This window comes from Elgaria multicarinata, chromosome 9 (assembly GCF_023053635.1).
Source record: "Elgaria multicarinata webbii isolate HBS135686 ecotype San Diego chromosome 9, rElgMul1.1.pri, whole genome shotgun sequence".
Lineage (NCBI taxonomy): Eukaryota > Metazoa > Chordata > Lepidosauria > Squamata > Anguidae > Elgaria > Elgaria multicarinata.
Genome location: NC_086179.1, coordinates 34,723,494 through 34,747,305, shown reverse-complemented (window position 1 = coordinate 34,747,305; position 23,812 = coordinate 34,723,494). Strand labels below are relative to the sequence as shown.

Here is a 23,812-nt window from a genome sequence, read left to right as displayed (position 1 = left end):
CTTAGGTATAACATGATGGTCAGAGACAAGTACAGGGGAAGCTTCTCTTGTGCCCCCACCCCACCCTACCCTGCATGCCTACTAGGTTACAGATGTAATGTTTCAAAGGGAGTAGGCACCTCATTTTGTTCTGCAAGGCCAGCAACAGACTAAATGGCCTGGATTCAAAAGAAAAAGGTCTTAGGAGTAGCCACAGCATAAAAATGAAAGAAAGAAAAGAAAAAGGAGAAATAACACCCCTCCTCAGAATTAAATTGCAAAAGAAGAACAAAAAAGCAGTGGCATTTTAGTATTTATTTACACAAAAATAAAATAAAATCTGGAATAAAGGTGAAGGTGGAGCACAGAAGGGAAGCCAATTAATCTGTGATAATTAATTCATCTACACCCCAGTCTTCATAACTTCCATCTGGCAGGTACCTGCGGATAATTATGGGAATCTTCCGAGCTCTGCAGGGAGGAAAGAAAAGCAGATAGAAGAGAGCACTTTGGCTACATTATGAAGTCTCTCACCCAGTGGACTTTGCTCATATAATATCACATTTAAAGTTGACAAAAGTTTCTCACTCAAAGTATTGAATCCCCCCTCCCCCAAGAAGGTTGAGCAGGAGATGCTTTGTACTTAACAGTGCTGAACTTCCCAATGAACAGGCAGAAACAACTGAATAAAGACCTGGGGTGACACAAATGTTCTCCACTATCAGCCCTATCTATAACACATCTGTCTAGCAGAGTTTAAAGCATTCATACATTTCACCAACCACAGAAATGGCCCCACCTCTGCATGGAATACAATAGCTGTTAAAAGCTCTTGGAAAAGTGAACAATTCAGAACTGAAAGGAAAGAAACTCAAATCCAGTTTAATCTAAATAAGACTTTTTAGGTCAACACTGTATTTAGCCACTTTGGAATTTGTCCAGGACAAATCTATAATCTTGCAGCACATGAAAAGTAAAAACACGGAAATCTTTAAAAATCACAAGAATTCATTACAATGGCCCGAAGCCATATCCAGAATGGCATCTGTGGTAGCACGTCCCTCATCATGACCTCCTCTTGATTGTATCAACGTGACATCTTTCATCCAGCTCAAACAAACAGCCAAGCAAGTTTAGATAATTTAACATTTGGGCTGCACAAAAAATTGTTTCTATAAAATTACAGGGACAGGGGTGTAGAAATGCTGCATTATATAGAAAATGAGAGCCAGTCTGGGGTCCATTATATGGAGAAAGACAAGCTATAAATGAAATAAATACAATAAACTTGCACAGATGTAGAGAAAAGGGCAATGTGTACTGATTAACTCCTGCAGAGAAAACTTCAGAATCTGAACAGCAGCAATTCATCAGAAAAACAAACTATTCAAAAACTCTTTTATGTAAACCACCCTGGAAATTTCTATCAAAAGGCATTAGAGACATTTTTATAGTCAATCAATCTTACATACAATCTGCTTATTATTATTATTATGCTTATTATTACTTTTACTTAATAGACATGTGCACTTACAAAATCAAGCCCTCGTTTTCACATTGCTTTAAGAACTATTTTATGCTAGTTTTCCTCTTTCAGGGTTGAGAGAAGCTCTATTCAGGTATTCTGTATGTAGAATCAACATGTGCAGAGAAGAGCAGCCTGGTTCCGCCCCCTTGTCACTTTCTATGACTTGAGAGGCAAACGCCTAGATTGTGAAGCCTTCTTTACTAGTGGAGACTCCCTGTGAGATTTAGAACCCAGCAAATCAGAGGTCTGAACTGCATAGAAAGCCTACACAAGCAGAGGAGGCTTGCCATTGTAGAATTTACCTCTCCAATTTATGGATGGCATAGGGCAGTTACAGGAGGGGTGAAGCTAACACACTTGTCCTCAAACCTCACCCTCACATGTTATTTCTATACTCAAGTAGAACACATTCTACGATAAACCACACACACACGATTAGAATCACCCCAACTTACTTGAGTTCCTTCATTGCAATCAGCAAGGGGTCTGTCTCTCCTTCCAACTCTACCATCACTGGAGCACACATGCTGAGGATGTAAAATGATTCTGTAATCATTACAGGAATGGGGATAACCTGGAAAGTGGTAGCTCTTTTGAGTTTTAGGCAGACAGTAAAAACCAACATCACAGGGGAACTTTTGTATCAAAGAACTGCATTTAATTTTTGCCTTGTCAAAGCTCTGATAAGATACTGGTTAGGCTCAGCTCAAGAGCATTGCACTGGTTCTGTATGCTTTCCTGGAGCTCTGAGAAGAAGCTTTCACCAAGCACTGGATGATATGTCTCTGCACTTTCACTGACTAATGTTTCAAAAACTCTTATACTGAGCACATTCAGAATACTGAGGGGGGTGGGATAAGGCACTGAAAAACGTCAGGTGCCCCCAAATATGAAGCAATACAAGTGGATCACTGCACTTTCAGTACCTCGTCCTAAAGCTTCCCTTTCCCCTCTGTCCACTGTACTGGAGGAGTTCCACTACTCTTTGAGTACAGGATAGAAATCCTCTTTTCATATGTCCAGACAGCATCTCCCATCTTCCACACATTTCCCTGCATGAAAACTAGCCCCTGTCCAGTAAAGTTACTGTATGCGAATATAAGTAACATTAATGTATTAGAGAAATTGTACTAGGAAGGAAAAAGGAGAAAGTTGGACCACATTTGTCATTTCTTCAGATGACAAAAGCTCTCTAGCCAATACACCTTAGGATCTAGATAGTTTATTTTAATGTTCATGGATAGTAGAACGAACTTTTAAAACCACCTATGTTTTTGAACAATATTACCTGGATATTTGGTATTCTTATGCAACTGTCTGCACACTATTATCAAAATCTCTGCTAATAATCACTAGTGCATTCACCTCATTAGCTCACATACTGAGAAGTTCTAAACACATCCTCAGCATAAGAACACAACAAGAATTGTACTGGATAAGACCAAAGGCCTATCTAGTCCAGCATTCTGTTCTCACAGTGGCCAGTCAGACGCCTATGAGATGACCAAAAGTGGGACATGAGAGCGATTGTACCCTCCTGCTTAGGTTTCCTAGCAACTGGTATTCAGAGGCATACTGCCTTGGATACTGGAGGAACTAGGACTAAGCACACTCTGTGGCTCTAACTACTAGAGGTTCCTACAGGCCCAGATTTTATATTTGTAGCAAAGTAAGTTAGTGATACAGGCATTAAATCAGAAGCATTGGATAGATATCTTTTTCTAAGCAGAATATATGGGAATGGAACTGTTTGGGAAGCAATAACCAGGAGTAATAGAACAAGCACGAAGTTTCACATGTACATATGAAAAGCTTTCAGAGTGGGGAGGTTAGGCTGTAGACGCTACAACAGTTGCAACCTACTGTCTGTCAGCCCTTATGTATATCTCACTTCTTCCAGTAATCCAGTGGGTATGCACTTGGAGACACAACTCTTATATGACATACTTAAATGATGAGACCACTTTTGAGGAAATTTCTCAAGCCAATCTGAAATAGACATATGTTATGCCTTGAGACAAAGCCTAGAACCTTCAGGGATATAGCAAAAGCCCCATACCTGCTCCTATTTTAACTCTGGAGATTTTGTCTTTGGTTGGAACACCAAATCTTCGAGAGGGAGGGAGAGGAGTGAAATCAGAACTAGATGGTGCCCCAGATACAAGCAGTTTTAAATATGGGAGAGAGCTACAGAATTCCATTGCCCCATAGCCCGTATGGAGCAAAACCATACTTACGCTATCTGGAGTGCACGGGTACCAAGAACTCTGGCCCGCTCATACTTGGTCATGTAAGGTGTAGTGATCCGCTTCTGGTTTGCCTGCTGCCGCTCTCCAGATGGCAGGATCTCCACGTTTTCCTGACCCTCCTATAGAACAAATATAAGGAATAATAACTACATTTGCAGTTACACATACTAGATATATGCATGAGTCATTAGAATTGCTTGAGAAACCATAGAAACCGCGCAGATAACTTTGGCTATGGGGCAGTATATAAATGTAATAAATAATAATAATAATAGAAAATTGGAATATTAAATAAAACTCTAAAAGAGGGAAATATTTATCTGATTACTACATATAGTTGCCAAGTTTTATCATCTGAATTATTCTCACTAGGGAATGGAACCATGTAGTCCCAGATTACAGATATTGTATTTATTTCCTATTATCTGCCTTTAGCTTCTGGCCTGTCAATGAAAACATGTGTCCTGGCAAAACACAGAAATGTACAAGCGACCAAAAAAACAAAAACAAGCAAGCAAAAAAACACATTTAAGTTATTCCTCAGAACACTGTAGGCAAATGCTGTAATTTTTACACAAACTAGACTCCTTTACCTCCTCGGCATTTTCCAGATCATCCAGTCCTTCATCTTCCTCCACATCATCAAAATCATCTCCATCAAAACTGGTGAGAGAAATATATTAAAGACTTATGCAAAGTTCTCTTCCTGGTTTCCATAACTATTGGCAACAGATACTGTGAGTGACAACAGGCAAAAACCATTCAGTTGTGATGTAATGGTTAGCTAGGATCTGACTTCAAATCCCTCCTTCAGCCATGGCTGGGTGATCTTGGGCCAGTCACTTATTTCTCAGCCAAACCTATCCCATCGGATTGTTAATAGGGTGAAATGGGGAGTAGGCAGAACCATATACGAGGCTTGGGGAGGAAGTAGGTAATAGTAATAATAATAATGATGATGATGATAATGCGTCGCCCCAGGATTTTATTATTATCTCCCTTTTCTCGCTCTTGGTGGCTTTTCTAGACGGACGTGACAGGCTTTGCCAAGTCATGCTGTGTTTTATTGGCTCAGAAATTTCCTGACTATTGAATATGTCGTTGTTGTTGTTGTTGTTGTTGTTGTTATTCCCTGGGACTGAGCCTAGATTCAACAAGTCCTGCCACAGACACTCACGACGCGGCCCACCACGCCCTGCGGCTGCTCCCCCTTCTACCCACAGCGACCAACCGACCACCCCCGTCGCCTCAGCGCCCTCCATCCCCTCACAGCGTCACTCGCCCCGCGCGCTCCCACTTACTTATCCTCGTTGTCAGACATGCTGCGTCCTTTCCGGTTCGGCGCGCGGCTCTCGCGAGACTAACCACTACGACGGGAAGCGTGAAAAACCCAACAAGCCCCCTAAAAACACCCTAAACGAAGGGAGCGGGGAAACAAACCCAACAACCCACAAACGTTCTACCGAAAATGACGCTCAGCACGAGCACTTCCGGTGTCAGAGGTCAGGTCCGCGGAAGCGAGCGCCGGAGATAGTTGTCATGATGACGGGAGCCGCCAGCTCGGGTAAGGGAAGGGAAATGTAAGGAATTCATCTCTTACGACCACCCCCGCGCCCCCCCAACACACACACACACACACACACGGCTTTGTTTGTTTGTACAACGTGGATGTTGGGCTATCAGCGCGGGGAAGGGGGAACAAGGTATCACCCAACGGATTAGTCGTTGCGTCACACCGCCGCGTGTGACGAAGTCAGCTGCACCATGACGTCAAAATGTTTCGGGACTAGTCTGGAATAAGACGTTTATGTGATTGCATTCATCAGGGTGTGGCATAAAATACTCTGGGTACCTTGCGTTATTTTTATTTGCTCCTGTCTTACAATGGCCTTATTAAATTAAGATGCAAAACTCTGGTACTTCAATAATATTTAAGGGGCCAAGCTTGGGTTTCCTAGAAGAATCAAGCCAGAAAGACCAAAAAGCCATCAACTCTAACCTTTCATCATAAGGCAGGACCACCCACTCCCCAGCCCCACATGCTATCCACATGGTGGCAGTTTTTGCAGCTCTCTGTTTTGCCACAAGCACAGCACAGTTGCCTCAAGCAAATTGCCAAGGCAAGCCCCACCGTAAAAGGGGGAGCCAATTCCATCCGCCCCTCCAGCCATCACTTCTTTATCTTGATGTAATATTTAAGTCTTAAAGGCTGCGATCCTGTGTGTATTTGCTTGGAAGCAATCCCCAGACCCGCTGAAGTCTGCCCAACTTACTTCTGAATATCTACGTATATGTATTTATTTCAGACGTGTATACAAATTAACCATTTTAAAATCATAGCACAAAAGCAGCATCTCACTCAGAATGCCTATCCATCCAGGCTAAAAAGCAGCTGAAAATAAAAGTCAGCTGAAGATATGCAACTCTGAAACCATTTCATTCTCCAAAGGCAATTGCTGTAAAATTCCTGCTTTTAGTAACTAAAGGTCACATCTCCCACACTGACAGATTGCAAAGCAGGACCTCATCTGAGGGACACAACTGGCACAGAGGCCGATATATGCATTTGCTGATGCACAGCTCCCAGCTACTGAAGAGCTTTCAGGGTTAAAAAAAAACCACCAGCAGTGTGAATTAGGCCTGGAAGTGCACTAGGGTGGATGGTGCACATAAACATGCATGGGATTTGTCTGCATACAGTATATGACAATCAGACCTAAACATGAGCAAAACCATTTCCTGAATCTTCCCAAACTGTGTAGCATGCATTCCATCTTTTAGTAGTATGTAATTTCTCAGAGAAAGGGGGAAATCTCTTTATGTTGACCAACTTGGAATTGACAAATTATCTTTGGTGATGGAGTCACTAGGGAGGATGGAGACAGAATATGTCTTTGAGTTCTGGATCTAATAACTGCAGCAGATGTATGTCTCCACTGTTCTCTTCAAGGTGCCACAATGGCTTCCCAAAAGAGGACCACACCAGCTGTAGTAAAAGGCACCGGATTCTGGCATGCTCCCATTGTGACCAAATACTGCCAGGAAACACAAGAGCTGTTAAAAGGTAAAGAGGGGCTTAAAACAGAGATCAAAACAAGAATGGGCTTTTGTAGCCCTTGGCTAGCAACTACGCATCCTGCTTTGCTGTACCAGATCGTTTTGCCATACTGTCCTTTATAACCTCCAGTCTGAGTGCATCCCCATGGACCTGGGTCCTCATTCTCTTTTCAAAGCACATTTGAGATCAACAGGCAGGAATCGTAGAGATTGCAGCTCTGAAGAAGGGCAGATATACATCCACCTTTGCAGTTCATCTGGCACTGGTTGCCACCATCTTGTTCCCCATCTACATCTTAGGCATCAGTGAGTGCAGATACAACACATTCTGTGCAGTCATAGGAACATAAGAAGTTGCCTTATATAAAGTCAGACTATTGGTCCATCAAGCTCAGTATTGCCTACACTGATTGGCAGCAACTCCCTGGGGTTTCAGATAGGTCTTTCCCAGCTTACCTGGACATGCAAGGAATTGAAAGAATATGCCCTACCACTGAGCTACAGCCATTCCTTGAGCTACAGCCTGTCCTCATAGCAAGAGTTGTAGTGCAGTAGTGCAAGAAAAAAAGGCTTGCATTTTGAAAGTCTCTAAGCTGTAGGCCTCTCGCACTTCTGGTTTAGTGTTCTTTTACCCAAGCCCATACTTCAGAGCCCTGCCCAGCAAAGATATATTATGTACTGTGTTGAAGGTCTTGTAGCACTTTTAAAAACACTGCTTAGCTTTTTAATGGTGTTAAGGTCCAAACTGGGAGTTGCAGTCCAACACATCTGGAGAGCACCAGGTTGGGGAAGACTGCTCTAAGTGGAATTGCAACATTATTAAAAAAATAGTTTCTTTATAATAGTATTTTTGAATAATGCTTTTTAAAATGAAAGATCAGGTGCAAAGCTTACAATATAGGTCTTTGTTTCCTTTGGATTTCTGTATTACAGAAATATTTAAAGTATACATACTTATTTGAAGAGGGGGACCATTGGTTTTTTAACAGGGTGGTGGCTGTTGAACATCTTCTTAAATAGTCAGCATTTGACTCAAGCGTTCCACTCACTGAGATCGATAGGAGCTGGTGGCTAACAACATGGATTCTCTTGCTGGCACATGCTGTTATCTGAGATCAGGGATAACAGCAGGAGAATTGCCTATGAGGGGATTTCTCCAGGGATGGGCCCTGGAGAAGCCTTTGCCCCGCCCAATAGAGGGAACCAAAGGTTATGCACGGGTCAGATTGGGGTGCCCCATGAGCTAGAGGTTCAACACCCCAGCTGTAGATGTCTTCTTTAGCATCTTCTAAGAACCTTTGAGGCCCTTTTCAGGGTTTGAAATCCACTCTTCCTACCTGCTATTTGTATTAAATCTATCCCTTTGAAGGTGGTGGTATTTTTGGGGTTCTCAGAACAGGAACTTTACAGATAGTATCTTCTGTATTTCAGTGATGATGCAGGAATCCAAACTTACCAGCTTCCAGCAACGCCATCTTATAAACTTCATGAAACGTGAGTTCTGCCTGAAGTCAACCTTTCCTTGACACTTAGCTGCAAAGTTGCTTGTTATTAATAGTTTCCAGATTTCTAAATATGGTTCAGACATGGTCACATGAGCAATTTCTAACCAAAGTTATCCTCTTGGAAAGGAAATGTATACAGGCTCAAGAGGTAAAAAAAAACCCCATACTTTGAAATAAGTCACAGACTATGGTTGCTTAAAAGGTTCTAGTTCAATCCAGTCTCTATAACAGGGTTATAATAAAGTTCTGTTATGGTTATGGTTGCTGTTGAGTGGGATTTTCAACGTATACTGTAAAATTAGATTTAGGGAGTTCTTAATAAAAGCTGGGAATGAAAAGATCCTGGATACCTGTTAGATGTCATAAACCATGCTACACTGCCAAGCCAAAGTGCAGAGGCCCTGTTAAGAGATTGTGACTGGAACACTGTACTTGGATGTGGCAGTATTTAGGCATTTGATTCAAATCTGAGCTCCAAGTCTAGTTGGTTTTTGTACCAGGTATACCTTGAAAGTTCCCATCAGAATTATGTCCTGTTAATTCCCTTATGTGTAAGTCAGAAGGCCTGCCTCCTTGATCTTCCACTCCTTATCTTTCTTTCCTCAGGAGGTGACTCCCTGCCTGTCCACTGCAACCCAACATCCAGCAGAGAACCACAGTGTCCAAAGCCTGTCTCACCGCCAAATGCTTTTCTGTCCATCAGTCCATCTGGTAGGCCTCATCTCCGGCCTGCTGAGGTCTGCCAAGCAGGCGATGCATATATCCGAGAAAAATTCAGGCCCCAAGCCACCCGTAAGTAAGCAGACCTTTGAAAATGATGAATTCTCTACAAGCTAGCTAGAAAAAGCGGAATTATATAATAGTAATAACACTTAGCATTTATAAAGCTATTTAGAATGTCAAAAGGATATATGTTCTCAGTGAGTTTCATGACAGCTCTGTCAGATCAGTATTGCTTAGCGACAGAAATAGGTTAATGGTAGAGACAAGATTTGAACTGGGAATGCCCTGGCTTCCAGTTCTTAGGCACTACACTAGCCGCCATGTTGTCTTTGCAGTTACTTACCCATTTATGATGCTTCCTGTAGGAAAAAGCTAAGCAGACATTTAAGACCACACACTGAAATGTTTGGTGTGCTAAATCAGTTTTCACTCCTCCTCTGAAAAGCACATTTAACCTAGGAGTAAGCCCCATTGAACACGGTAGGACATACTTACCAGTGAACATGCACAGGCTCGTGGAAAAGGCTGCCCTCTATTTTATTACCAATTTCAGTGCCCACCACACCTTGCTCTTTTTTAAGTTGTCTCACACACATAGCTGATTATTGATTTGTGACAGAACTCTTATCCTCAAATATTTATCATTTCCATTCTGTACGGTCTGCGTAGTATATAGGCTAGCATGCTTGATTTTGATAGATCTCCTATGCATAACTGAGCTTTCTCAGTGCACAGGCACAGAAGCCTGGCTTCAAAGGCTGCAACAGGAGTGGGGGGAAACTACCCAATTTAAATCATCTGCTTTGGGGGGCATTTTTAGGAGACTTGGAGAAGGAGAAGGAAAGACTCCAAAACATCTTAGCAACAGGAAAGGATAAGGTAGGAAAAAAGGCCCAGAAGAAGCCAGTGAAGGTGGAAGAGGAGGTACCAGAACCGGACCGGTTTGAAGAATGTATGTAAAATGGATCTACTTGGTTAAAAGTTGTGATCAGGTGCATCCTGTGTATGTAGTCTGGGGAGAGGGAGGGGAGGCAGCTCTCTTAGTCTGGAGTACAGAAACTGGTCAGAGGATCGTAGTAGTTGGAATATGGAGCTTTGCCTTTTCCCTTCCCTTTGGATTCTTAGTGTTGCTTCCCAGTAGGCTGCTAAATCAGGGGCTGGGTGTGAAGGTTGATTTGCACTGGCCATCATTTCTCGTACTTTTGGGGTGGACAGTGCAACAACAGGAGCACAGCTTTTACTTCGCTGTGCAAGAACAACACGGTGCAAGGGAATCTCCACCACGTAAGCATTCCTTCAGCCAGTAGTGCAGACTGTTCCCCATGATGGCACCAGAACAGCCTGATACAATAAGTAGTACAAAAGGAATTGCATAGGCTGGGTTCTTATGTCTCATGCGCACGCCGAGTGCACACTACAGAACTCCGTTAAAGATTTTAATCGGCTGTGGGGCACATGCCGTTTGCATGGCGATGTCACCACAATGCCTCACCTGAGACAGCAAAAAACCTTAAGCAGGTAAAAGTCATTTATACACAACTCAAAAACATAAGATTCCTGCTGGATCAGCAAAGTGGTCCATTTAGTCGATCATCCTGAAGGGCACCAGCTCCCCTGTACTCTGCCTTCCACTTCCAGCAACTTGGATTCAGAGGCAAACCTAGAGGTCCCATTTAGTTATCATAGCTAATCTCCATTGATAGGCTAGTCCTCCATAAATTTGTTCAATCCCATTTTAAAGCCATCTAAGGCTGGGCCTTCACCACTTCATGTGGCAAACAAATCTCATAAATACTTCCTTTTCATACACACAAGCAAACCATATCAAGTCATCAAGTTTTCCTTCAAAGAGCGCAGCGGTCACTTCTAAGCTTAAACAGCATTCAAGCAACTAATACATTGGCCCCGTTCAGAAGACTCCTTAAACCATGGCTTTAATAAGGCTTTTTGCCTTAGTTACCATGGTTAAAACCGTGGTTTAAGGTGGCCCCTGGACACAGCCCAGCTTTCTGGCTTAACCACCATGGTTAAAGGCGTGGTTTATTACTATGTGTAATAATTGGGGAATGGGATGATTCAGAGTTCAGGAAGTACTGGTGTGTTCCTGCCCTCAGGTTCTTCATTACACTTTGCTTTCTCTTTCTTCAATGCTCAGTGTTGAATGAAGTTCAAGAGCGACAGAAGTTTCTGGCAGAGATGGAGGCTCTGGGACAGGCCAAGTTGTACCAAGGGATCATTCTCACTGAAATATCACAGGTATCTGGTCTGGGTATTTTGATATTTATAGGATTGAGCATTACTGTTCCAGTCCGGCAATTAGGCATAATTTAAGTGAAGGTGGGGAAAGATTCAGCAGGTCAGTGAACGTGTGTGTAATAAGGCGCAAAGGTCCTTTTTTTTAAAATGTTATGGTGTGTTTGGGAATAAGTTGTACATTATCAGATGAGGAAATGAAAACTTCTAGAATTCTTATCATCTACCTTCCCCTACTGTTTGCAGAAGCTACGGGAGATGGAGATCATTGACAAGCAGAGAAGTGCTGAATTGAAAGAGGCATTGGCTAAATCCTTCAATATTGGCAACAAGCCTGATTCTCAAAGCACAGTTCGAGAAGACTAGTAGTCCTTTCCAGGTCCAGTGTGTGACTACTGGATCCTTACTTTTTTCTGCTGCCAGAGCTAGGCCTTCCATAAGAGTGTGAGGAATGGCTCTTAATGATACAGTCCTGACCTTTTAGTAGCAGATAGCTATGGAAGTTTCAATCCACAGGGGGATTTGTGTGTGTGTATGAACTCAGAAACATAGGAACACAAGGCCTTTTCAAGGGTGTGGTTTAGAAGTAGCATTTGATTGCTGCCAGGGACCAGTGGGGGCATGCCTTTCCTCTTTAAGCAGACCAGCCAGAGATGAAAGGAACTCAGCATACCTGTCTAGCCTTTGAAACACAGCAGTATGTGGTTTTCTAGCATTTTGTGCTTCTGCTCGTTAGAACCAGAACAGTGAAACTCTTATAGCAAGTGTTCAGGTCAAACATTTCCACATATACCCATGTCCTGTAGCATTCTCACCAAAGCTGGAAGCTGAAGCTGCTGTTTCTCACTTACATTTTTTGTGTATAATCGCACATGGAAAATAGCAGGGGCTGCTGCTGCAGAGTTAGTAAGAGAGGAGGAACTCCGAGTTCTTTACTCAATCACGCTCCTTCTTTTTAAATTGGATGGCCAGCTCAGCGAGACTTGTGGGTATGGAAGAACTAGTCAGGACCAACCTAGATATGACAGGGGAGCCATGTTTGTTTATTCACATGTCTGCCCCTTTTGTGACTAAAGCAGAGGGGTTTCATTTGGAGGGTGAGGGGAGATGACACCTTCCTTGCCTTAACTCATTGCACTCTTGTTGCTGAAAGCACTTTTTGCCCCAGCCGGTCTCAGTGACAAAGTTCAAGGAGATGAAGTGGAGGCCAGGAGTATCCATCTCCCCTGTCCTGCACATACCTTTCATGGTTAAATGTGCAGCCTCTACTCCAGTTTAGATGTGATTGGAGCAGACTCGTCTAGACTAAATGCGGTTGCTCCTTTCAAATTCCGCCCTCGGCTGCCCTGCTGAGTGAAAAAAGGAAGACTAGTGTTGAGTATATACCTGAGATTTCATGATCCTCTGTTTTCCATTCCCTGGAAATATATTCATGTAGAACTGATCTTGTCCCCTTTCTGCTGGGTGAAGGTGACTCAAACACAGAAATAAACACTACAACAGATGCTAAATACAATTGTTTATTTATTTATTTTTGTTCCCTGCATGTCAGCGGAGATTGAAGTTAATACAGTGTAATTATGTCCACCAGGGTGTGGGGATTTCTGATGGGAGCCTGTCTGGCGGCATTTTGGAACACTGGCTTGTTTTGTTTTATCGAGGGGAATGTTGTGCTTTGGGATCAAACCCAGGGGTCACTTTGCTGTGGAGAGCAGGAATCAGATGGTGGCTTAGAACATGGCCTTGACCAGAGCTGGCAACACTGATGAACTTAGATCCTCTTCTGGAATGGTCAAGGCGGCGCGTCATAGCCAGGGACTTGCCAAAAATTCATCTTATTTGGATAAGGCAGCACAGCAATTTGCTCTGGGCTGGTAGTCTACTCTGCTAACAAGAACTCAAGACTAACAGCTGACTAACCAACACCTACAATACTATCAGTGTTTCACTCAGACCAAACAAACATCTCAATAAATAGCTCCTCAACTCAGAGGAGAAGGCAGAAAGGAAGGAGGAAAGACGTGACTCCCCTCCCAATGCACGCACGCACACTCACACAAAACAAATAAAAACAAAGCTGGAAGTGGGGAGGGGGCGGAGTTTGGAATTCAGCTCAGAAAACTGTAGAAAGAGCTCTCTTGCACGCTTAGAAAAGTATATACAGATCAAGCTGGGGGAGGAGCAGCAGAGATCCCTCCCAAATGGGCTAAGGGTGGCACTGATGAGCAAGGCAAAAAGAAGCCCTATTGGCGTTGAGTACAGCTTGACATCCTCGCATGCCCTAACAGCAGACAGGGAATGCTTGACCCTTTCCCAGCCCCCTGTGTCCCCTGAGGAGCACCATGGATGAAATTAGCAGCAGCAATCAAGAGGGTTAAAAGGGCCACTGAGTGTCCTATCCAGACCTGCACAAATACCATCCCTTTAACGAAGCCCTCTCCAGATGCCTTGGACTACAACTCCCACCACCCTCCACCAGCATAACTGATGGTTGGAGATAATGGGAGTTGCAGTCCAACACATCTGGAGGGCACCAGGTTTGGGATGGCTGCCTTCAGCTTTTCTCCCAGCTTTTTAAAATAGTTCCCAAGAGCATTCACAGAACATCCTCCTTTGGTGCAGAGAAGGCTTCTAGAAGTAGGGGCACTGCTTAGGTTTTTGGCTGTTTCTATATGACCCAGAAGCGTTTTCTGTGATATCTCTAGTTTTAACAGTTCATACCAACAAAATAAATAAATAAATCCTGCTCTGAAAGCCCAAAGTCTTTTCAAATGACCAAAGTGGGATTTATATATATGGGACAAGCAGGAAAAGGGATTTGGAGCAGGGACAGGGAGGCTCCCGGACTGCTACGGAAGGTCTCCTGCTCCCCAAAGGAGAGGGGTACGAGGCACACGTGACTATCACAGTTAGAGAAAGGGGACTATTAGTGCAAGTTTCCCATAGACACCCAAATCCTGGACTGCTCAGAGCCATTAATAAGAAGAACACGTACACAACTGAGGAAATCTGACGCTGTTTTGCTTCCCCACCCCCATCCCAGCCTGAAGCTGACGGGGACCAGTTAGCTTCCTCCTCCAAGTCTGTCTGCCCGTAATTTTCAAGTGCCAACTGGACCTGCCACACCTCCCCCTTTAGTAGGCAAAGGAGTGTCTCTTGCTGGAAATCGACTGAATTTCTCTGGGGAAAAGCCATCTTTGGTGTAAGGTGAGGCACAGCTTCTAAAAAAGAAAAGGGCAGGAGGCCAGAAGTCCGCTTTTACCAGGTGCCCAGCCAGTCAGGACCGGTGCAGACGGAGAGCACACGACAGCCCTCCCCGCTTCTGGCTGCCGCCTGCTTTAGCTTTTCTCCTTGGGCGACTTGCTCTTTGACTCGTGTTTGTTCCCAAGCAGCTTCAGCACTTTCATGGGCTTGAATTTCCCTTTCTTCTTGTTATCAGCCTCGGCCTCCTTGTGAAATTCTGGAAAGAGAAAGGCAGGCTCACAATAGGCGCGTTCTGTGGAATGCAGGCAGTGGGGGCGAGGGCAGAAGTAGGAACTTCAGGAACTGCCTTACAGGGGAGTCAGCACAGCACTGTCGACACCAGCCTTGCCTGACCTGGTGCCCTCCAGATGTGTTGTACTACTACTTCCATCATCCCCCAGCCAGGGACACATCGGAGCTGTCGTCCAACACGTCTGATCTGAACTGACCGGCGAGCATCTCCCTAGGTGTTTAGCCAGCGATCTTTCCCAGCCCTAGCTGGAGATGCCAGGGATTGACGTTGAGTGAAAGCTCTTGTCCCCCTATGTCACCAGGGCTCCCGAGTGAGGTGTATACACGAGTTCTGCACCAGGCAAATGGCTGTTCACATCAGGAGCTCTGGAATACTATGCTAAGTAAATCACAGGTTGCGTGACCAGAAAACCCAAACTCTGCTGGCGGACGACATTGGCGAAATTCGCATCCATCGAGTTAGCTGCACACTTAATAAAATTTAGATCTTTTTGCAGTCAGAGCAGGCATTGCTTACGCAAAGTGGGTTTATGTTTGAATTCTGCCTCATCCTTGCGAGGGGGTGAGAAAGAAGTGTTGGCACTTGGGGAAAGGTCCAGAGAATGGAAATAACCACTGGATAGATCCACAATCCTTGCTGTATGTCAAACAGATAAGAGTCTCATAGATAATGTGGACTGCCATTAGCTGGCTGTGCACATGCGCATGCAAGTGTCTCCAAGCTTTGCGCATGAAGATACAATTTCAAATTGGAACCAGCAGTGTGTGGGCAAGGTCAGGATTAATCCAGGATGGTGTGTATGCTGCAATATTGCAGGAGTACAGAAAAGATACAAAGGCTTCATTCGCACATAATACTAAGCCACGACTTATATTAAACATGGTTTGTTGCTTTGGTAGCTTTTTTTCCCTATGTCTGGTTTGTTTCTCTCCTGCCCATTTTATCAACCTTCAGAGTGGTTTTGTTTTCAGGCTGCTCATGCTGGGTGCTTTTGTTTCACAGCAGACAGCAGCTCAACAAGCCAGGGTTAAGCCATGATTCTGGGTTTAGACATCATGACAAGCCATGGTTTAAACAAGCCATACTTCGAAAGCCAACCATGGGTTCAATCTATGCTTTGCAGCTAGTAAACATGGTTTGAGGGGTTAGGTTCAGACGCAACAACCACCCAGATTTCAACAAACCACACCATGTGTTATGTGCGAACCAGGCCAGAATATTTCCTTGGCACTGAATTCAACTACTTGAGAATTTTTGTTAAAGAAACAAGTTTCTAGCCCTTATGGATGGTTCTGAAAAAAATGCTTGAAAATACATATGTAAAATCTCAGAAGCCAAAAAAAAAAGGCTGGATATTTCAGTGTTGTGGGGATGGGGCTTCAGTGTCCTGCATAGCTGCTTGCCCTCCCCCATGGCTAGTAAAACCAGAATAAATTAGCAAAATCAAGTGCGAAAAACTCTCATGGTTTGCATTCTTCCTCTGAAGTGCCTTTCTTTCCCTCACGGTTACTTCTGAGGGGGAAGGCAGGGCAGAGGGGCATTTGACACCCCGCTAATATTTTTGCTCCCCTCTCGCAGCTCCTACTGCATCTACAAGCAAAAGATAGCTTGACTGACTGGATAGAATTTGGGAAATAATACAATTTGAGCTTTTCTGGGGAGAGAACTGAAATTGCTTGGGTGCAGATTTCTTAGTAAGCTTAGCACACGCACACGCACACAGCCTTGGCTAATCCTCTGTAACCAACATCAACAAGTAATTCTGCTGCAGTTCTCTCTTACCTTTCTTTTTAATCATGGCTTCCAACATTTTATCCTCCTCTTCCTCCCTGACAAAACAAGAGAAAGCAAGAGTAACGTTCTGCCTTAGTGAGACCATGGCTTATTTGAAGACAACATTATATGCAGAAGCAATAGGCGCTACACTTCTCCAAATAGCATTCAGCCAGTACGCCCTGTCTATGTTCGCAGGAGAGGGACTCTCCCAAACTCCAAAATGCCACACTGTTGCCCAAAGTGGTAGCATCAATACCCCTGGACAGAGCTTAGGTACTTGTGCTGTAAGAATGGCACTGTGCAGTTGCGCTCTGCAGCGTTGCAGACAGTGCGGTTTCCCCAAGCCCTGTTCCTTAGATGTAGCCAGCCCGTTTCCACAGGCTTTCCCTCGTGCTACCTTTGCCGGTCCTCGTCCAGGCAGTTGACAATGGCATTCCGTTGTTCAATGATGGTCACAAGCTCTTGCATCAACACCTTCTCCCTCACTCGGTCCTCATCCGTCCAATCTTTCTCTGTCGGGGAAGAGAGAGAGGAAAATGACAACTGCTACATGAAGAACATCTGTGGGCATGACGGCTGCGCTTCTGCTCCGTAAAAGGCCATGTGCAAAGCCTGCATTTGACACCCCGCCTTCACCCCATACTCTCCTTCTTTAACACACAATGTACTGGGAAGACGCAGGAGGCTGGGCAGCTTCGGGCTTTCTATCTTGCCGTGCACCACCACAGCCTTGTATTAAGTGGTACAATCTATGGGAGTGTGTGGGACAGACTATGTTTTCTCCAGTTAAAATGGGGGAGGAGGAAAGGCAACAAGTGGCCCGCATGTGTGTGTGTCCCAAATCCCCCACCGGTGGCACTGCTGCCTTGCCACCAGATTTCAGGGAGAAAGCAACTAAATGGCCCCTTTGTAAAAGGAAAAAGTGGCAGTCTGCAGCTGGAATTTAGTGCCACTGCGCTGGCAAATTTTGGGGGCAAACCACCACATTATCTTCTTTTAAAAAGGAGAAACTTTGCTGCTTTCCCCACTCACCACCACACTGACAATGCAGCCCACTAGCCCCCAGAAGTTGCCTACCCCTGAGTTAAAAGGAGCTTAGGAAGGATGGCTAAGACGGTTCAGGCAACACAATAAACCTACGGTGATTTAAGTAGCTGATGGTTGGTTATTTAACCCACCGTGGGTTATTGTGTTGTGTGGTGGGAGTTTTTAACCAACGCATATAACCAACATTGTGCAGAGTTGGCTATTTGAACCACTGTTGGGTTTTGTGCTGTGTGGAGGGCACCGTTGGTTATGTCGTCAGCCACAGGGTCACAAGGCAAGAGCGGTCAAAGCGGCGGCTGCCGCTCTAGTCCAACCGGCAGGACAGATTTTCGGCAGCAATGGCTGATGGGATACTAGCGGGAGGACTGGGTGGGGGATGAGTGAATCAACCCAACATGGACTAATAGTCAACTCCACACTGATCCTAATCCACACCACGGTTGATTATTATCATGTTGTGTGGGGAGTAACCCCTAAATAAACAACTGTCGAGTTGATTATTACCCCATCATTGACTATCGTGTTGTCTGAACGCAGCCTAAGAAAGACCTCTGCCTGGGACTGTGGCAAGCCACTACCCCTAATAGTAGATAGCAGTAGACTTGGCAGTCCAATTGTCTGACTCCATATAAAGCAGTCTGATACGTTCACATTTTCTCAACCTCTTGTCTGAGACTGCTCATCACATTCAAAGTTCTCCTGACAGAGGAACAATTTGGTTTTGCTCACTGCTTTGCTGTGGCTCATGGATCGGTAAGTTCTTCTCTGGCCCTTTCTGTGACTCATTTGTGCTGTGAGACAATTTTGGGCGCTTCCCTCTTTTTGGGATGCCCCGTAACTAGGGCAGGAAATGCCATAGATGGAGCACTTGCAGAAAGGTTGGCAGCAGGGAGAGAACCACTCCTTTGACTGAACACTGCTCCCTGCTGGCAGTCAAGGTGTGTTGAAACAGGGGATAACAAAACAAAAAAGCCACATCCCTCTGCGTTGTCCAGTCTTCCCCAACCTGGCACCCTCCAGATGTGTCGGATTACAACTCCCATCATTCCTAGCCAGCCTGGGCAGTTTCAGTCCAACGAATCTGGAGGGCTTTCATAGTTTGGGGAACCAGGTGTAGCCTCTTAAAATTAGGGTCACAGCTCAGCGGTACATGAGATGTTTTGTAAAATGCAGGAAGATCAATGTAAAAAGCATCTCCAGGTAAAAGATCCATGGTGGCTGGGCCCAAGCAGACCCTCTTCCCCCTTCCTCCTGCTACCAACAGTCATTGCTGAGAGAGGAAGCTGCTGCCAGGCGTCCATCTGCCATGCCTGGATCTGCATGAGGCCATCAGAGGGAAAGGAACCAGCAGCCCTTCTGCTCTGTCCATGACCAGCTGAACTTTGCAACTAAGAGCCTAGTGCCCGAATTTGCTTTTTTCCTCCTCTCTCCCAATTCTCTTTCCTTTTCTGTCGTGTCTTTTAGATTGCAGGGCAAGGACTGTCTTATTCCTTATCTTTGTAAGCTGCCTTGAGAGCCTTTGTGGCTAAAGGGGAGGCTAAAAACACTATAAATACACATGTAAGGACCTGGAGGGCTGCTGCTATTCAGGACAGGCGACACGTACAAGTCCGATCTGTACAATCTGCACAGACTGCACACTTGGGGCCTGCCCTTGTGCTTGCACACGGGGGCCCCCATGCAAAGGTGACCTTCCAAGGTGCCGACAGGCTCAGGGAAAAGACAGGTGCGTCGGAGATGGGCAGGACGAGCAAGTGCAACCCCGATCTCCCATCATCCATAGAAACAAACTTCTGCAGGGTAACGCCACATGCATTGACGGAGGAGTGAAAAGCAAGGAACTCTGAGCCAGGCAGCACTTGGCCTACATTTCTGCAAATACACAGTTTTATGAGATGTACGCGACACCCTCTCCCCCTTGCCAAACTCCAGCGCAAACTTTGGAAATGCACAAATTCGGTAGCAAACGGCTTTCTGCTTTGTGCGTAGGCTTGGAAACGTCTGCATTGAAATGGAACCTAACAAAATTCTCAACCTCTGGAATCCAGATGTTTTGGATGTTATTGTCCAAAAAATCTCCAGAGGGCACCAGGTTGCCTAACCCTTTGAGCACTTGACATAAAAGTTTCTGGGTTTTTTTTTAAGATTTAAACAGTTTCCAAATGCTACAACATAAGTCACTTAAAAAGAGCCAGCAGGAGCAGACATACCAGGTTTATTGAGAAGGCATCGGAGTTCATATTCCACGTCCGCCTGACGCTGCTCCAAGTTCTGCTGCTTAAAACTAAAAAGAGAAGAGAAGCTGAGGATTAGTTATTTTATTTATTATTTTAAATATTTATACGCCGCTTTGTCGGGCCATATAGCTCTCTCAGGATGGTTACAAATCAGCAGCAAGATTGAGGTGGGGTAGGGTGACCATATGGAAGGGAAGATAGGGCTCCTGCATCTTTTAAGAGTTGCATAGAAAAGGGAATTTCAGCAGGTGTCATTGGTATGCATGCAGCACCTGGTGAAATTCCCTCTTCATCACAACAGCTAAAGCTGCAGGAGCCCTGCCCTCTTTTGTATCTGGTCACTCTAGTACAGCTCCCGCAGCTTTAACTGTTGTGACGAAGAGGGAATTTCACCAGGTGCTGCATGCATACAAATGCCACCTGCTGAAATTCCCATTTCGATACAACTGTTAAAGATACAGGAACCCTGTCCGCCTTTCCATATGTTCAATCTAGAGTGGGGAGCAGGGAGAATCGTTGACGAGACCATGCTCTTTTTGAAAGATTTGTCTTCCAGCAAACAGTCTGAATTGCTGGATGTCCCTGAAATCGAGCAGCAGATGGTGTTGGCCATTTTGTCCTGATCCAGCAAAAGGGGCTACAACAGTGTATCCGTGTGCAGGTTGGACTGAGATGTGGGAGATTTGGGTTCAAGTCCCCATGAACCTCCTTGGGTGCCTTTGAGCCAGTCACTGCTTCTCAGCCTAACCTACCCCACAGGGTTTGTTGTGAAGATAAAGTGGAGAGGAGGAGGATTATGTACGCCGCCTTGAGCTCCTTGGAGGAAAAGCGAGATGCAAATCACACACACAAATGAACAAAATGGCTGCTGGCTGTGTGCCATGGGGGTAATCCCAGCCTTTTCCAGCAGGGGGCACTAAAGACAGTTATGGCTATAGAGAGTCTCAAATCGCTTCCAGCCCATCCAAACTGTGAGGATCCAAAGAGAGGAGAAGAACGCCTTCTCGTAGAGCCCATGAGAGAGGCAGGCCCTTCCTTAGTTTTCCCAGCTCAGCTACTGTAACTGGAATTTCTGCTTAATAAGATTTCGCTGCTTCAGCAATACAAGGGACAGAGCGAAGGTAGATGCTTTTGAACTGTGGTGTTGGAGGAAAATTCTGAGAGTGCCTTGGACTGCAAGAAGATCAAACCAGTCCATACTGCAGGAAATAAAGCCAGACTGCTCACTTGAGGGAATGGCATTAAAGGCAAAACTGAAGTACTTTGGCCACATAATGAGAAGACAGGACACCCTGGAGAAGAGGCTGATGCTAGGGAAAGTGGAAGGCAAAAGGAAGAGGGGCCGACCAAGGACAAGATGGATAGATGATATTCTGGAGGTGACAGACTTGACCTTGGGGGAGCTAGGGGTGGCGACAGCCGACAGAAAGCTCTGGCGTGGGCTGGTCCATGAAGTCACAAAGAGTCGGAAGCGACTGAACGAATAAACAACAACAACACGCACATAGATGCCATCTTTTCACCCTGCCGATGAAGAGAGGCGCTTTTATGGCTGCCCACTCCCTCGGGCCCCTTCCTCCATGATGGAATTCCCTACCACCGCAGACTGGCCAAACTCCAGGCTGAGTGCTTTCCGGAAGGTCAAAAGAGCTGCCCGTTTTGGACTGCCCTTCAGGGCTGAGGGTTAAGTCTGCAAAGGGTGGGGACATTTCAGTGACACTGCCCCCTTGGTTCAGAGGGCTTCCTCAGTGGGAGCGGCAGCCTGGCAACAGCCAGCCAGGGACAGATGCTTCCATCACGGGCTGCGCAAATTCCAGCTGCTCCACCCGACTCCCTCGCCTTGGAGTATCTCAGCGGGAGCTGCCGCCTGGCACGGCACCCGGAAAGAACAAGGGATGTATAATCCTGGTCCCATGCAGGTACAATGTCATTTCTACTCCTGTACTCAACTGGAGTGAGATTTTATTTTTGCGACTCTTTTGAGAGCCTCTTTGTTGTTGTTGTTTATTCTTTCAGTCGCTTCCGACTCTTCGTGACTTCATGGACCAGCCCATGCCAGAGCTTTCTGTCGGCTGTCGCCACCCCCAGCTTCCCCAAGGTCAAGTCTGTCACCTCCAGAATATCATCCATCCATCTTGCCCTTGGTCGGCCCCTCTTCCTTTTGCCTTCCACTTTCCCTAGCATCAGCCTCTTCTCCAGGGTCTCCTGTCTTCTCATTATGTGGCCAAAGTACTTCAGTTTTGCCTTTAATACCATTCCCTCAAGTGAGCAGTCTGGCTTTATTTCCTGGAGTATGGACTGGTTTGATCTTCTTGCAGTCCACGGCACTCTCAGAATTTTCCTCCAACACCACAGTTCAAAAGCATCTATCTTCCTTCGCTCAGCTTTCCTTATGGTCCAGCTCTCGCAGCCATAGGTTACTACGGGGAATACCATTGCTTTAACTATGCCGACCTTTGTTGTCAGTGTGGTGTCTCTGCTCTTAAAAGTGGGATATGTACCGTATTTCTTCGATTGTAAGACGCCATCGATTGTAAGACGCACACTAATTTCAGTACCACCAACAGAAAAAAAAAAACCTAAGACACACCTGCGATTCTAAGACGCACCCCGTTTTTAGAGATGTTTATATGGGGGGGGGGAAGTGCGTCTTAGAATCAAAGAAATACGGTACGATTACATTTCAAAATTAACTTAAAAAATACAATTACAAAATAAAAACAAAACAAATACAAATGATGATGACAGCGATGATAATAATAATAATAATATAAAACAAATGTTGTCTGTCCCCCTCCCCGCATTATGTTGGGTATTTTTGTCTTTGTTCCTTGCCCTTAAGCTTATTTACTCAAGAGGAAGCCTTGCAAGAGTTCAATGGGGTTTCCTCCCGAATAAGCCTGGTTTGGATTGTGGCCGAAACTGATCGTTCATACTCACATGTAGACGAGTTCAGACTCACGCCGCACCAGCATGTGCTTCTCGTGGATGAGTTTAAACCAGTCCACCAGCAAACCGTCCTCGGGGACATCTGTCAGTCAAAGGGACAGACAGAGCTCAGAAACAGGCCTATGTCGAAGGACCGCTTCCCTTCATCCAAACGGAGGCAAAAGGAAGATGCAGCCAGAGCATTTCGGACCAGGACTCAACGCTTGCTGCAGGGCAACCAAGACCCAGAAGTGCTAGTTTCCAAGCAGAAGGGCAGTACTGGCGCAGACAGCGGCATTTGTTCAGTTACTTATGTCTCTGCACATACACACACACACACACACACACACGCATGCATGCACCTCCCAACCACATTTGTGCAAAGCTCCGGTGGAGAGATTTTTCATAAACCCGTCTCATCCTTTCCAAGCTTCCTACATTCGACTGTCCTCTTCCTCATTGCCTGTGCTGTGGAGGGGGAGCATCCCTTCCCGCTCCAAAAAGCACGTCCCGACGGCCTCTTTGATGGAGCCGCAGAGCGTCGCCCACGTTTGCCAGCACTTGGCCTCAGCTCGCGCACCTGGGCTGTGTTTCCCTTCCACCCCACTGAAACGAGCTCAGGAGATGAAGCCGTCAGGAAGTCCGAGGACTGATGTACCATCTTAGCGTCCTTCAACTGCCCCCCCCTTTTTTAAACCTTAGCTACATAACAGGCGTCGTTTCCTTGCATGTCAGCCAAATGAGCTTCAGAATCCTTTCTTCGCTTTCATCACTCCCCTCCGAGCCAGGAGACCCGTGACCCATCTTGCATATCCTCTGCCTCTTCGGCCGCCTAACAACCCTGTCCCCACTGGCCCACTGAGCCTCTCCATCTCATGTAGCCAGGTGTGTTGGATCGCAACACCCATCATTCCCAGCCAGCATGGCCACTGGCGATGTTGGGAGTTACCGCCCAACACAGCTGAAGGGCACCGGGTTGGGGAAGGCAAGTGTACACAGTTATGATAAGGAAATACAGTCTGTGGCATTGTAAT

General features: G+C 45.5%; 3 protein-coding genes across 5 annotated transcripts in view; 1 reads left to right on the top strand and 2 right to left on the bottom strand.

Moving 5' to 3' along the window:
* Positions 1 to 279: 279 nt before the first annotated feature.
* POLR2F (RNA polymerase II, I and III subunit F) lies at positions 280 to 5,238 on the bottom strand. Its single transcript, XM_063133514.1, has 5 exons — positions 5,058 to 5,238; positions 4,350 to 4,419; positions 3,745 to 3,875; positions 1,963 to 2,034; positions 280 to 450 (listed from the first exon to the last, which is right to left on the bottom strand). Exons 1-5 carry the CDS (start codon positions 5,075 to 5,077, stop codon positions 360 to 362), a joined length of 384 nt encoding a protein of 127 aa, XP_062989584.1. The 5' UTR covers positions 5,078 to 5,238; the 3' UTR covers positions 280 to 359.
* Positions 5,239 to 5,276: 38 nt separating this feature from the next.
* C9H22orf23 (chromosome 9 C22orf23 homolog) lies at positions 5,277 to 12,145 on the top strand. Of its 2 annotated transcripts, none has more exons than XM_063133513.1 (7): positions 5,277 to 5,320; positions 6,696 to 6,820; positions 8,245 to 8,307; positions 8,925 to 9,110; positions 9,862 to 9,993; positions 11,197 to 11,297; positions 11,541 to 12,145. In XM_063133513.1, the coding sequence occupies exons 2-7, from the start codon at positions 6,715 to 6,717 to the stop codon at positions 11,658 to 11,660; spliced, it is 708 nt and encodes a 235-aa protein (XP_062989583.1). In that variant the 5' UTR covers positions 5,277 to 5,320; positions 6,696 to 6,714; the 3' UTR covers positions 11,661 to 12,145. The 2 variants fall into 2 exon arrangements, with proteins under 2 accessions (XP_062989583.1, XP_062989582.1); XM_063133512.1 differs by having other exon boundaries at positions 5,296 to 5,320; positions 6,677 to 6,820.
* Positions 12,146 to 12,712: 567 nt separating this feature from the next.
* MICALL1 (MICAL like 1) overlaps positions 12,713 to 23,812 on the bottom strand; it is a 45,780-nt gene continuing 34,680 nt past the window's right edge. The window contains exons 12-16 of one of the 2 annotated variants that reach the window (XM_063133515.1): positions 22,791 to 22,881; positions 19,824 to 19,897; positions 16,964 to 17,078; positions 16,573 to 16,619; positions 12,713 to 14,754 (exon numbers count right to left, since the gene is read on the bottom strand). In XM_063133515.1, the coding sequence (XP_062989585.1) occupies positions 14,633 to 14,754; positions 16,573 to 16,619; positions 16,964 to 17,078; positions 19,824 to 19,897; positions 22,791 to 22,881 (449 nt within the window). In that variant the 3' untranslated portion in view covers positions 12,713 to 14,632. The remainder of the gene's footprint in view (positions 14,755 to 16,572; positions 16,620 to 16,963; positions 17,079 to 19,823; positions 19,898 to 22,790; positions 22,882 to 23,812) is intronic. The other variant, XM_063133516.1, reaches the window with a different exon arrangement.